The 12,496-nt window shown below is 39.7% G+C and overlaps 1 protein-coding gene across 1 annotated transcript in view; it reads right to left on the minus strand.

Annotated features, from left to right (window-relative positions):
* The window catches only part of CLASP1 (cytoplasmic linker associated protein 1), a 373,393-nt gene that overhangs the window by 52,928 nt on the left and 307,969 nt on the right, over positions 1 to 12,496 (minus strand). The window contains exons 29-31 of the mRNA XM_049889062.1: positions 11,086 to 11,229; positions 1,913 to 2,056; positions 1,222 to 1,328 (exon numbers count right to left, since the gene is read on the minus strand). Of these exons, the coding sequence (XP_049745019.1) occupies positions 1,222 to 1,328; positions 1,913 to 2,056; positions 11,086 to 11,229 (395 nt within the window). The remainder of the gene's footprint in view (positions 1 to 1,221; positions 1,329 to 1,912; positions 2,057 to 11,085; positions 11,230 to 12,496) is intronic.

Genomic DNA, 12,496 nt, shown 5'->3' on the forward strand with positions numbered 1-12,496 from the left:
TAGGGTTGCTATGAGTCGGAATTGACTCAACAGCAATGGGTTTTTTTTTTTTTTTTTAAATAGTACACAGGATTTTTAGGAGATTAAATATAAGCAATATAAATAGCAAGACACTACAGGTATATAAAATACTTTGTTTCACCAAAAAAATATACAAATTTAACATGTTCTAAAATACTTATAGAATATCTCTAGAAACTGATGATAACTTCGGCTGGTGAGGATGGAGTTTGGTAGACTTCAAAAAATCTAAGTTTAAAAGCACTTAAGTTTCAGTATCTTCCTACTAATATTAAAGGAAAAAAGGTGTAGTATTTCCTTTTAAGATCCTGATATAAGCAATACACAGGACAAGAACCTCCTGATTTTTGTTGTTAGTGATCCCCAAGAGCTGGACTTCTTCTAGACAAACGCAGCATGTGTGGCCCCTGTAGGTCCAGATGCTGGCTCTTTCCTCAAAGTTTTGACCTGTTGGGCCCAGAGTGATTCTGCTCTGAGTAGGGCCACGCTAACTCCAGCACGAGTGAGGGGTAGCTAAAGATACCACGCAGACTTCTGCAGGCTCTGGCCAGAAAAAGTGTTATCTAAAGATCCTTAGACATAGCAGTTTCTCTTCTTTAGCCACTGCACAGGTTCTATAAGGTCAATGTTTGTAGGGTTCTAACACAAGTCTGAAATTGTTGATCCAACTTTAGCTCTTAGGTTCTAAAAAACCAGAGTCCTTCAGAGCAGTATTCTGCTTGAAACATGAACTCATGACAGTAACTAGGCTTGGAAGGGCTACTTGGTTAGAAAACTAACCCAGACTTGGTGTGGACTGACTCTACAGGGTCTCCATGTAAGGCTAAACACCTTCAGGTTCTCCGATCGCTTAGAGAATAGGTGACGAATTTCAACATGGATTCTATATAAAGCAGGACTAAATACAACTTTTAGTTTTAAAATCTGTAAGTACTAGAATACTTAAAATCTTTAAGGTACTATACTGTTTAGAGCTGAAAGGACTGCAGAGAACATTCAGTACACACTGCTCTTTTTATCCCAGAAGTTAACCACTTTGCCCAAGGCCACACAGTTAAGATTTGAGTAAGGACAGAACGCATGGTCTCCTGAGACCCAACACTCATTTTGGTTATTAAACTTGATCTTAAGATCTAGAAATGGGCTGGGCAGACATTAGGGTGCTTTTAGTTTTCTTCTTTTTTGTTGAAATGATTTTACCTTGGAGACAGGCCCCCATGGGAACAGTTGGTGGGTGAGGTCAGGGGGCTGGTCCTGCTGCTGGTATGTCTGGAGGAAGTCCGGCCAATAGTATTGCTTGGAGAGCCCTGGGCAAAGGCAGAATAAGCACCATTATTGAAGGACTTGATGTCGAATATAGCTCCATTCTTCCCTTGGCCTTTTAACCCATATGTAAACAAATGGGTAGAATCTGCACAATTTTTTTTTTTTTTTTTTTTCGGAATAATAAGGCCAATTTTAAGTGCATATAAACAAAAAATGTACAACTGTCTTATAGGCACTCCTGGAGTTAAATGACTGATGTTGGTTATCCTATAGCGTCAGATATAATTGAGTATTTGCATTTTGCAGTGTTAAAAAATAAGACTAACTCAATTAATGAACAAATAACCAATTAAACAGGCTATTAAAAATTGAATGGGTTGAACAACCTAACCCAAGAAAAAGGCCATATTTAAATACCAGGTTCATCCACTCATTTATAAAATGCTTATGAAGTGGCTAGAGATACACCAGGATCAGACATGGCCCCCAGCATCGAGGAGAAGCCCACAATCTACTAAAAAAGAACAAGGAAATAGGCTATTTTATTTGAGTAGGTTCTAGACAATGGATATGCAGAGGTCACAGCATGAGCACAGAGGCACCAACTGTGACCCAACGTACTCACCACGCTGGTGTTGCTAGAATTCTTGAGGTGGTTATGCAGGAGTTTGGTGGCACCATCCTGGAATGTTTTTGGCAAGGCACCAATTAACATGGTAAATTCAGGAGTGTTCAATTCAAACAGAGAGATGAGCACAATTTGCGCTGCCTAAAAAATAAGATCAATTTATGTGATGTACAACAGCATATCTTCGTCAAAATATTCATTAAAATTGTTTTAAAAAGAAAACATTTAACTCAAACAACTACCATATGACCCAGAACTTCCACTCTTAGGTATACACCCAGAAGACTTGAAAGCAGAGACTTGTACACCAGTGTTCTCTGAGCACTACTCACAGTAGCCAAAAGGTGGAAACCACATAAATGTCCACCCACAGTTGAAGGGATCAACAAATTGTGCTGCATACACACAGTGGAATGCTACTCAGCCAGGAGGAGAAACGAAGTGTTGATACATGCTGCAATATGGATGGAGCTCGAAGACATTATTCTGAGCGAACTAAGCCAATCATAAAAGGACAGATATTGTATGACCTCACTTATATAAAAAGGTAAGAAAAGGCAAATGTATAGAGACCAAAGCGTATTAATCGTTACCAGTGGTGGGAGGGAGGGGATAACGGTGGTTAACGGTGTAGGAAAGATCACACTGATTAAGGTTAGGATTGCACAGCTGTTTACTCTAACTGCTATCAATAAGTTGTACACCCGTAAAAAGCTGAATTGGCAAAAGTTGTGTGATAAGATATATTTACAAAAAGACCAAAAAAAAAAAAAAAAAAAGAGTAGGAGGCTGCTTTGTACAACCAAATACCTCATGGGATTTGATTCCTTGATTTGGAGGTTTAAGGTCATGGTTTCATGGGACACACCTGTTAACTGGCCTATTAATATGTTTAGTGCTTCTGTTCTACCTCCTAGTTCATTACATGTACCTGGGGCCTTAAAAGCTTGCAAGTGGCCATCCCAGGCACAACAATTGGTCTCTATCTGCCTGGAGCAACAGAGGAAGGAGGAGAAGGAGAGTCAGGAATAGGCAGGGGATACGGAAAGTGTGGCTAACTGGCTCTATCGACAGTTGCCTCCTCTGCCGTGAGGCCAGAACTAGATGGTGCCTGGCTACCATTACTGAACATTTTGACCAAAGATTCTGGAGAAGAATCTTTGATCACAAGGAGGAAAATGCAGAATAGAATTTAAGATTCTCATGGACTCTAGACTTTCTGGAGCCATGGAGGGCAGATGAACACAGGAAACTATTGCCCTGAGAAAATCTTCAAACCTTAGGCCAAATATATCTCCTGAAGTCATCTTAAAACTGAACAATAGCTTAACTAGTAAATCAGATCTGCTTTGAGCATTGTGCTCTTTTAAGATCTACCTATACAGGATCAAACTGACAACAGCAACTCGAAAGATCAGACAGGAAACTTAGGGGGCAGTGAATTCATGTTAAAGAACAGTAAGAATGGTTGCACAACTCAAAGAATATAATCAATGTTACTAAATTTGTACATGCAGAAACTGTTGAACTGGTGTATGTTTTGGTGTGTATATATTCTCAATAACAATGAAATAAACAAAATTTAGAGAAAAAAATTTTTTATGTAAGTAAAATCACTAATAACAGGACACCCTTCACATAAAAAAAGCAAAACTAAAAAGCATGTGGAGAAAATATCAACAATTATAAACACTCAGACTTCAACCTGCAAAATAAACCCTTGCTTCATTTTAACACCTTGGCTTTATAGTTCCACAGTACATTAAGGATGAATTCCTTTAACTTTCCCCTCTGCTGTCTGGCACCAGGAAGGAAGCTGGTAAATAAGTAAATGAGACAATTAAAAAATAAGAAAGGCTTAAGGTCACTCTAGTGGGTGAGAAGTGGACAGGGCTCCCAGTGTGCACCCTGAAAGGCAACGTTCTAAATGAGCTGCTGCTAGGTCATCTTGTGCAACTGCTGTCGCTTGGCCCTTCCCTGCGATGTCGAAGTAGACATCCACAGACCTGCTCCTATGGACTGAAACATACTCGAAAAAGATACTCCAAATGCAAGTGAAAAGCTCCTACTGTTACATCCACGAACCAAGGAAAGAGAGAGTCTTTGGGAAAGCAAGCAGATTTTAGATGGTGCGATTAAAAAACCCGCTCTCCTGCCCTTTGGAAAAGGCCCTTTTCACTCCCAGCGGACGACATGCTGCAGTCCTGCTTGTAGCGACCGCAGCAGCCGAGGAGGACAAGCCAGCGGCCGGCCGAAGCCACAGCAGCCGCAGGAGACTGACCATTCTAGCACGTAACCTGCTTTCTGCGACACCAGTCTAGCTGCAGACAACCAGAGCTTAGGAGAGAAGGCCAGAAAACTTAGACTGCAACAGTTCTGATTTAGAAAAACTATACCAAAGGAACAATTTTAGTTAATACTAATTGGCATTTCCTTACAAATGTCTAAAAGAGTGGAGACAGAAAAATACATTACAAAAAATGGTTTCTGTGCATCCAATAATTTCTTTTTCATTTTGACTAAAAGCATATATTTATTTCTCCAAAGACTATAATTTTTATGACTGCAGTAATTATTCTGAATTTTTTCGATGACATAGAATTTACATAAAAATGTGTTTGCTGATAAATTCTTAAACACCATAAAATATTTCAATGCTTTTATAATAATAAAATTAATTCCAGAATCACTTAGGACAAAGCTACTATTTTGTACCTGGAGAAGGGGGAAAAAAAATCCAAAGACTCAAGTATATTTAACCAAAATTAAAAAGCTAATTACAAACTTAAAAGTATCAGTGAAATACTGTTTTCCATAGAATCAGAAATTACTTTTTCAACATTTCAAAAGCATTCATTAAACACAGCACTGGGCAAGTGCATGTTGCTCTTTTCCCTTGACTCCCAGATATAATCATTAATAGCTTCTCTATCCAAATTAAACCATAAGGGGCCAGTGTACCATTACGATACTAGTAAAAAAAAAAAAAAGATTATTCGTTGAACTAAAATACAGGAGTCCTGGTGGCACAGTGGTTAAAGCGCTTAGCTGCAAACCGGAACGCCGGCGGATCGAACCCATCAGCTGCTCCCGCAGGAGAAAGATGTGGCAGTCTGTTCCTGTAGTGATTACAGCCTTGGACACCCTATGGGGCAGTTCCGCTCTGTCCTATAGGGTCGCTATGAGTCAGAATTGACTTGATGGCAATGGGTTTGATTTTAGGCACTATAATACAAATTTCTACATCTTGAAACATTTGAAATAAATCATTACCCAAAGGAATCTATTTCACCACAAGTTTAATGTACTGTTAACATGATTTGTATATAGCTAAATTCTATTAAAATAGAGCAAATTTGAAAAATCATGCAAAGTAACCTGTGTCTTCAAAAAAACATTTTATTAGATGTTAGAAAAGTACATGCAGAAAAAACTCAGTGCACTTCAAGGAGAAGGGAAGACACAGACTACAGCTTTAGCTGTGAAAATACTTCAATGCCATCAATCTAACGGGAAAGCTTGAGCACTTAGTTTTTGTTGATTGAAAATTATAAAATGTACCATTACATTCTTGAATAGCATAATTTTATGTGAAATGTGCCACTGGTTTTACTTAAAAGTCAGTATTTCTTTCCAGACTGATATGATATGCAATACCACAAGCTAACTTGAGAGTTTTCATGAAGCAAAGTATAAAATTCGTGGGACCCTTCAGGAACAGGAGGGCTGCATGACAACAGGCCCGGAAGCTGTGAAAATTCATGGCTACTTAATATTAGCGACTTTTATCCATGTCCAATATACCTTTAACTCTTGGCCATTAAGGAATTTTTTCCCCAATAATCCTGAAGACGGATTTTAATAAGAAATCAAATAGAAATTCTGAAAATATGACCAGTTAGACAGATGATGTGTATGTGTGTGATTTCATACAGGTTTCAAAAACTCGCTCTTTGACTTCAAGCTGTTTCCAAAATCTCTTTTTAATGAGGTCCAAGTTCCAAAAATGGAAAGTATCATTTAAGCATGTTTTTTTAAACAAGATTTCTCATATCAAAGTTTTAAAAAGAATGAGGCTGTCATGGTTCTAAAATATTTTATCTATGACCCCCCCCCGCCCCCCTTAACGAGATATCAGAAGACTGGGATTTAAGCAAGGAAGAAACCTGGGTTATATTCAACATCGCCATCAATACGCTATCATTAAAAGAATAATTTCTAAATACAGGGTGGGGCTGGAGAGATGCCAGGGACATAGCTCACGCTCACATGAACCACAAAGTGAAACAGGCAACTGTTCTCGTCTGCATCTTTGAACTGCTGTCTTCCACAGGAGGCAGGAGCAGTAAGCAGCCAGACAACATTCCAGATTAGTGCCTATGTCTTCTAATGGACAACTCTAGTGTAACTTAAGGATCAAATGACAAGCCCCCATAGTGGAATTTGGGGCTGAGGGTCAGGGGTTCTCCAAAATCTCATTACTGCTGTTTGAAAAGAACACTCAGGCCATGAACTGCGTGGAACTCTTCCTAACAGCTGAATGGTAGAAGAAGCTTGGGCAAATGCTTCAGGACTGGTGTTAATTTGGGAAAGCACGGAGAAGAAAAGCAGAGAGTTTTCTAACTTATTAAACAATGACTGCTATTGCCTTTAGGATGTCATTATAAGTGCTATACAAAATTAGCAACCTGAGAGTGCTTTCATGATCTTCAGTCGTTCCTTATTCAACACAGGCTGTTCCACTGGGATAATCATAAAATATACTAAAACAAACATTTACACAGGTATACAAGCACAGTACTGTGTTAATTTTAGATTTCTTCAAAATCTTCCCAGTGTTCTCACAAGGGTTTGGTATTAATGATCCAAAATGCAAACAAACAAGTGTGTTTTCTGAAATTCGTACACAGTTTTATCTACCTGTTTACAATTTCCTTCCAAGTTTCCTCCTCAGGGCCCAAAGCAGGCTGAAGCTGACCTAAGTGGGAAATCACTCCTCACTCAATTATGGTGAAGCAGGGACTGGCCAACAGCGGAGGCGGCATGATTGAATCAGAGAAGAAAAACCTCTTTAACTGTTGTTACTTGTTAGCAGTCACAGTATTTGGTTTCTTACAGAAAAAATTATCTAAGCATATATAATCTAAAAGTAAAAATAATAACAGTGGCTATCAGTTTTAAATCTCAACCTCAGCTGGGTCCTTTACTTAAGAATCACAATCCTCCAAAACTTGAAAGGTGTCAGCAGTTAAGCTGAGATTCAAATCTTATTTGATGACAGCACTCTTACTTTTTATATTATCTGCAGTACCCTAATGTACAGTTTCTGGTGCATAGCTTAGGGGCAAAAGAACAAATACTTGGATACTCTACTTTAATACACTATTTGAATCAAGTAACAATGCTTTACTAGTCACTGCTGGATGGGCACCCTGAAAGTCCAACAATCTAGAGCCATAAACACTTTGGATGATGAAGAAATCCGGAGGGTGCCCCGAGTGCAGAGGTGCATCTGGACTAAGCTGAACCGCATTACAATTTGCATAATAAGGTAAAAAGATGCCCTACTTAAATAAGACCTCTGAAATTACCAAGTAACTGTAGGAGATTCCTGCCAACCCACTGAAAGAGAGCCCAAAGCCATGGTAGGCAAAATTCTAAGTCAGCCCACAAGATTCTCGTCCCTTGGTGTACATGCCTCACGTGTAATTAAGGTCCCTAATCAACTGATTTTGAGTTAATAAAAAAGGATTACTGTATTTTTAAGCAAATAACACACAAGTTCTACATTTGCCAGCTGGACCCTCCCCCTTACAAGGTATGTTTGTAAGCACACTATGCTAATTTTATAGCAATATATAAAAAATTGGGACGGTAGTGCTTAGGAAAGTACCTTGTGGTGGGGGGGTGTAGTTGGCAAACAAAGGTAGAAGGTACACATTATTTTTGTAAAAATATGGTATCTTGGGTGGACCTGACCCAATCAGACAAGCCCTCAAAAGAGGTTGGAGAGGTTCAAAGTGAGAGAGATTCTCCTGCTGGTTTTGTCTTAACTTCTCCATCATTTTGGAAGAATGGTTTAGCTGAATATAGAATTCTTGGCTGAAAGTTTTTTTTGGTTCAGCACTTATATAAATATTTCATCCCACTGCCCTCTGGCCTCCATAATTTCTAATGACAACCAACTGTTAATTGTATTTAGGATCCCTTGGACATGATAAGTCACTTCTCTACTGCTGCTTTCAGGGCTCTCTAACCTTATCTTTTAGCAGTGTGATTATGGTGCGCCTTTGCTGCGAATCTCTTTGAGTTTATCCTACTTGGAGTTTGTTAAGTTTCTTGGAAGTGTAAATTTAATAGTTTTTCCTCAAATTTAGGAAGTTTTCTTCAAATTCTCCTGCTGGCTTTGAAGGAGCAAACTGCTATGTTGTAGAGAGGGCCATGTGGCAGAAGATGGCTAACAGCCTCCAGGAGCTGGGAATGACCGCTGGTTGAGAGGCAGCAAGAAAGTGGGAACCTCAGTCTTACAACTATGAGGAACTGAAGTCTGCCACCAATGAGTTGAAAGAGGACTCAGTCTCACAGGAGACTACAGCCCCGGATGACATTTTGATTTCTGCCTGGTGAGACCCTGAGCAGAGGATCCAGAGAACATGTGCCAGACTCCTGACCTACTTGTGTTGTTTCAAGCTGCTAAGTTTGTAGAAATTATTCAATACAAAGAATCAATACAAAAACCAGAAAGTTCAAGACTACGGTTTTGAAACTGGCAGCTTCAGAATGTTATGTGACATGGGATCATTTCTCTTTGGGTATGTGCCATTCATTAATTCATTCAAAATATTTATTAAATACCTGCTATGTTCCTACTGGAAACCCTGGTGGCACAGTGGTTAAGTGCTACGGCTGCTAACCAAAAGGTCGGCAGTTCAAATCCACCAGGTGCTCCCTGGAAACTCTATGGGGTAGTTCTACTCTGTCCTATAGGGTGACTATGAGTTGGAATCAACTCAGTAATAATGGTATTTGGGTTTATGCTCCTACTGGAGCCCTGGTGGCACAGTGGTTAAGAGACTGGCTGCTAACCAAAAGATTGGCAGTTTGAATCTACCAGGTGCTCCCTGGAAACCCTATGTGGCAGTTCTACTCTGTCCTCTAGGGTGACTATGAGTTGGAATGGACTAGATGGCAAGGGGCTATGTTCCTACAGGCAAGGGGCTATGTTCCTACAGGCAATGTGCTAGGTTCTAGGCATACAGGCATGACCAGAACAGTCTCCCACTGCTCCAGTTTTCAGAACCGTCTGCTTCAGACCTACCAGCCTACTCACTGTTCCCAGACAAACCGCATCATATTTCCTAAACTCGGACTACACATCCCTTCTCCCAAATTTCTCATTGCCTGTGCAAATTCCATCCTTATTTCAAGACTGAAGATGAATGTTATCTTCTCTAGGAAGCTTTCCATGATCGATACAGCCGACGTAGAGCTGACAATATACAGAAAACCAGGCAGATGGGCAGTCAGGTTGATGGAAGTCTGTCAAGAGCAGCAGGGCCCCAAGCTCTAGGCTGCGTTTAGATGCAGCCTGTGAGTTTAGGTACTGGTTAAGGAGGTGGGGAAGGGCACTGCAGACAGTGAGGTTAGACCTAGTCCCGAAAATATTGTGGATCTAGGCTAGGCAGCAAAAGAATTGGTGGCAACCAGCTCAGGACTATATCAGGAGCCTGTGTGTCTTGAGGTTCAATGCCAGGACAATCTCTAAAGTAACGGGCTTCAATTCTGTGCATTAAAATCAGACAGGACTGAGAAATACTGATTTAAAGCTTCTCAGGTTCCTCTGAAAATTAGGATTACTGTCCCAGAACCTGGGTTTGAGCTGGATCTGAAGGTGAGGAGTTAAGCAGCATTCACAAGGAGTAAGAGTGAGAGGCAGGGGCAGCAATGGAAGGAGCATCAAACCAATGAAGACCAAGTCTTGTGAAGTGACTTCAGATAACCCAAAAGAACTGAAAATAAGCATTGAAGATGGTTTAAATAGTAAATGAATTGTATGACTCTTTCAGGTAACTCTTTGGTTCTCCTCTTTGAACGCCATCAGAGAGAGAGAGTGATGTTGTCTATTTGCACTTGGAAATGCACCAACTTTCCTAATTATTGCTTACCCATAAAATATTTTTGCTTAGGATCAGCCTTTTCCCCTGTCTGGACCCCAAAGCCAAAGGGCTTTATTGGTAGAGATGGCTGCACACAGAGTACAGTACAAAAGAAAAAAATGCAAGGTTCATGATTATATATAAATAAACCAAAATCAGCTACTTTTAGCCTGAAAGCAGAACAGAGAAATATGTCTTTAAAAAGGGTAGCTTTTACACAAAGCAAACGAACAATGGCCATGCATAAAACCCAAGCTTAGAAAGGGAAGAGAATGGGAATAATAGCAACAACACAATAATAGCTTCTACTTGTTGTGTGCTTACAATGTGTCAGAAACTAACACTTTATATTACTCCTCCTAACAGTCCTATGAGCGAGATTCCTACCTAGTAATACAAATAATACTAGACTGTACTCTTCACAATGTTACTTCCCTCTCAATATGCCATTTCACAAGAAAGTAGCAAGAACAAGACAGCACCCCGATATTAGGGTGTCTCAAAAAATATGATCCTACCTTCCCTCCCCTACATGCCAACTCAAAGAGAGTGGGTCCCAAGTGTGGTATGTAATTGGAAGTGTTTTCTGCTCTTTTAAGTCAAGAATCCATTATATCTCATGACAGTTTTCAACCACATTTTACTATCAGGTACCCTAAGGCTAGGTAGCCTTAGGTTTACATACAATTCCATCTTCAAAGTTCATGTTGCAAAACTGATAAAAGGAAGACAAACGTACTTGTAATACAGTAATGCTTCCGCATTATAAAGTACATAAAACAGATGCTTAGAAACAATGCACCGTGCAAGATTTCAGATTTTCATTTTGATATTCAAAGGCTGCAACTGGGCAGAGTTGGAGAGTGAAGATAAGGAGCAGTAGCAAAGTCTTGGTTTTCACAGAAAAGGAGGAAAAAAGATTTTTGTAATGGGCGGTTTGCAAGTTTCTAAATTAATTCTTCTAGCACATGCCTAAGAAGGTCTGTAATTATACTTTAGATCTTTTGGACATACCTTTCTCACGTCTGAACTCTTTGGTTCTGTTGTCCAGGTTATAATTCTAGAAACAGCAAGCCTTGTCTCACTAGAGTTTATAAAATCTGTTGGATCCATTTGCCTGGCCAGAGACTCAATGTATTTTAGGATTGCAACTTTGACCTGAAAGATCCAATAGTTAGAAACGTTAGGTACGCTTTATGAATCTTTTAATACACTTACTCCTCATTTATTAACTATCTTGTTATCTGACATTTTGTATTCACAATGATAGTAAAAAACCTACCATCCAACTAGTCTGTGCATTAACGAGGTACATTTGGCAGTAACAAATGCCGAGCAGAGAGAGCAATGCTGGCTGTGATGGTTATTTGTCAGCTTGGTTGGGCCATGATTCAGTGGTTTGGCAGTTATGTAATGATATAGTCATCTTCCATTTTGTGATTTGATGTGGTCATCCTCCATTTTTGCATAATGCCTATTTTTGCATAACGACCTGGTCTTTGGAACTTACTCATGTCAATAAATGAGGAATGGGTATAGAATCCCTAATGGAGGTGTCAGAGAAAAGCAAATGCTTTTGAGGGAGAGCTTCCTTTCTCCTGGATTTGTGTTTCCACATGGAAAAGCATCCGTGAGGAAGAAAGCATGACTTGACTAAGGTAAGTCTGGGTACAGGGACTGGCATGTAGTTCGGTTCCCTTCTCTTTTGGATCCCATGCCTGTTCACAAGGGGTGCTCTGTTCCTCATCCTGCCACAAGAGTCTTCCAGTGCAGGAGTCCACGTGGGAAGGTCAAGTTTTCCACTCTGCCACTAACTGGGAGGACAAGTTCAACTCTGCAGTTAGTTTTTCACACATTCTAGGCCAGGTCCTATAAGCCAGCATTTAACAGTAACGAAGCTGACTCTGCCCTAACTTCTCCACTGACTTTTCAATTGGTTTTGGCCTTAGGAGAAAAGCGCTATTATTTACTGGGCCCATCCTAAAACCCCAACAAAAGTTAATATCAAAGAACAGGTGATGAACATGATTCATTTGAAATTAACACACATCCTCTCTCAAATTTAGTCTTGTTATTATAGGTATGAATTTCCAACATTTAACAATTAATTTTGAGGTCTTAAAATATTAACATTACAGAAACATTCCAATTAGATACCTGTCTCAACACATGAGACTGTCTTACTTTTCTAGTTTAAATCGTAATTGTGAAAAAGACTAATAATAACAAATGCTGGTGAGGATACGGACAACTGGAACTCTCACACTGCTGGTGGGAATACAATACGGTACAACCATTTTGGCAGTTTCTAATAAAGTTAGACATACACTCATTCTGTGAACCAGTAATTCTACTCCTAGTTATTTAACGAAGAGAAATGGGAACACGTCCACAAAGATTTGTGCAAGAATGTTCATGGCAGCTT

This window comes from Elephas maximus, chromosome 6 (assembly GCF_024166365.1).
Source record: "Elephas maximus indicus isolate mEleMax1 chromosome 6, mEleMax1 primary haplotype, whole genome shotgun sequence".
Lineage (NCBI taxonomy): Eukaryota > Metazoa > Chordata > Mammalia > Proboscidea > Elephantidae > Elephas > Elephas maximus.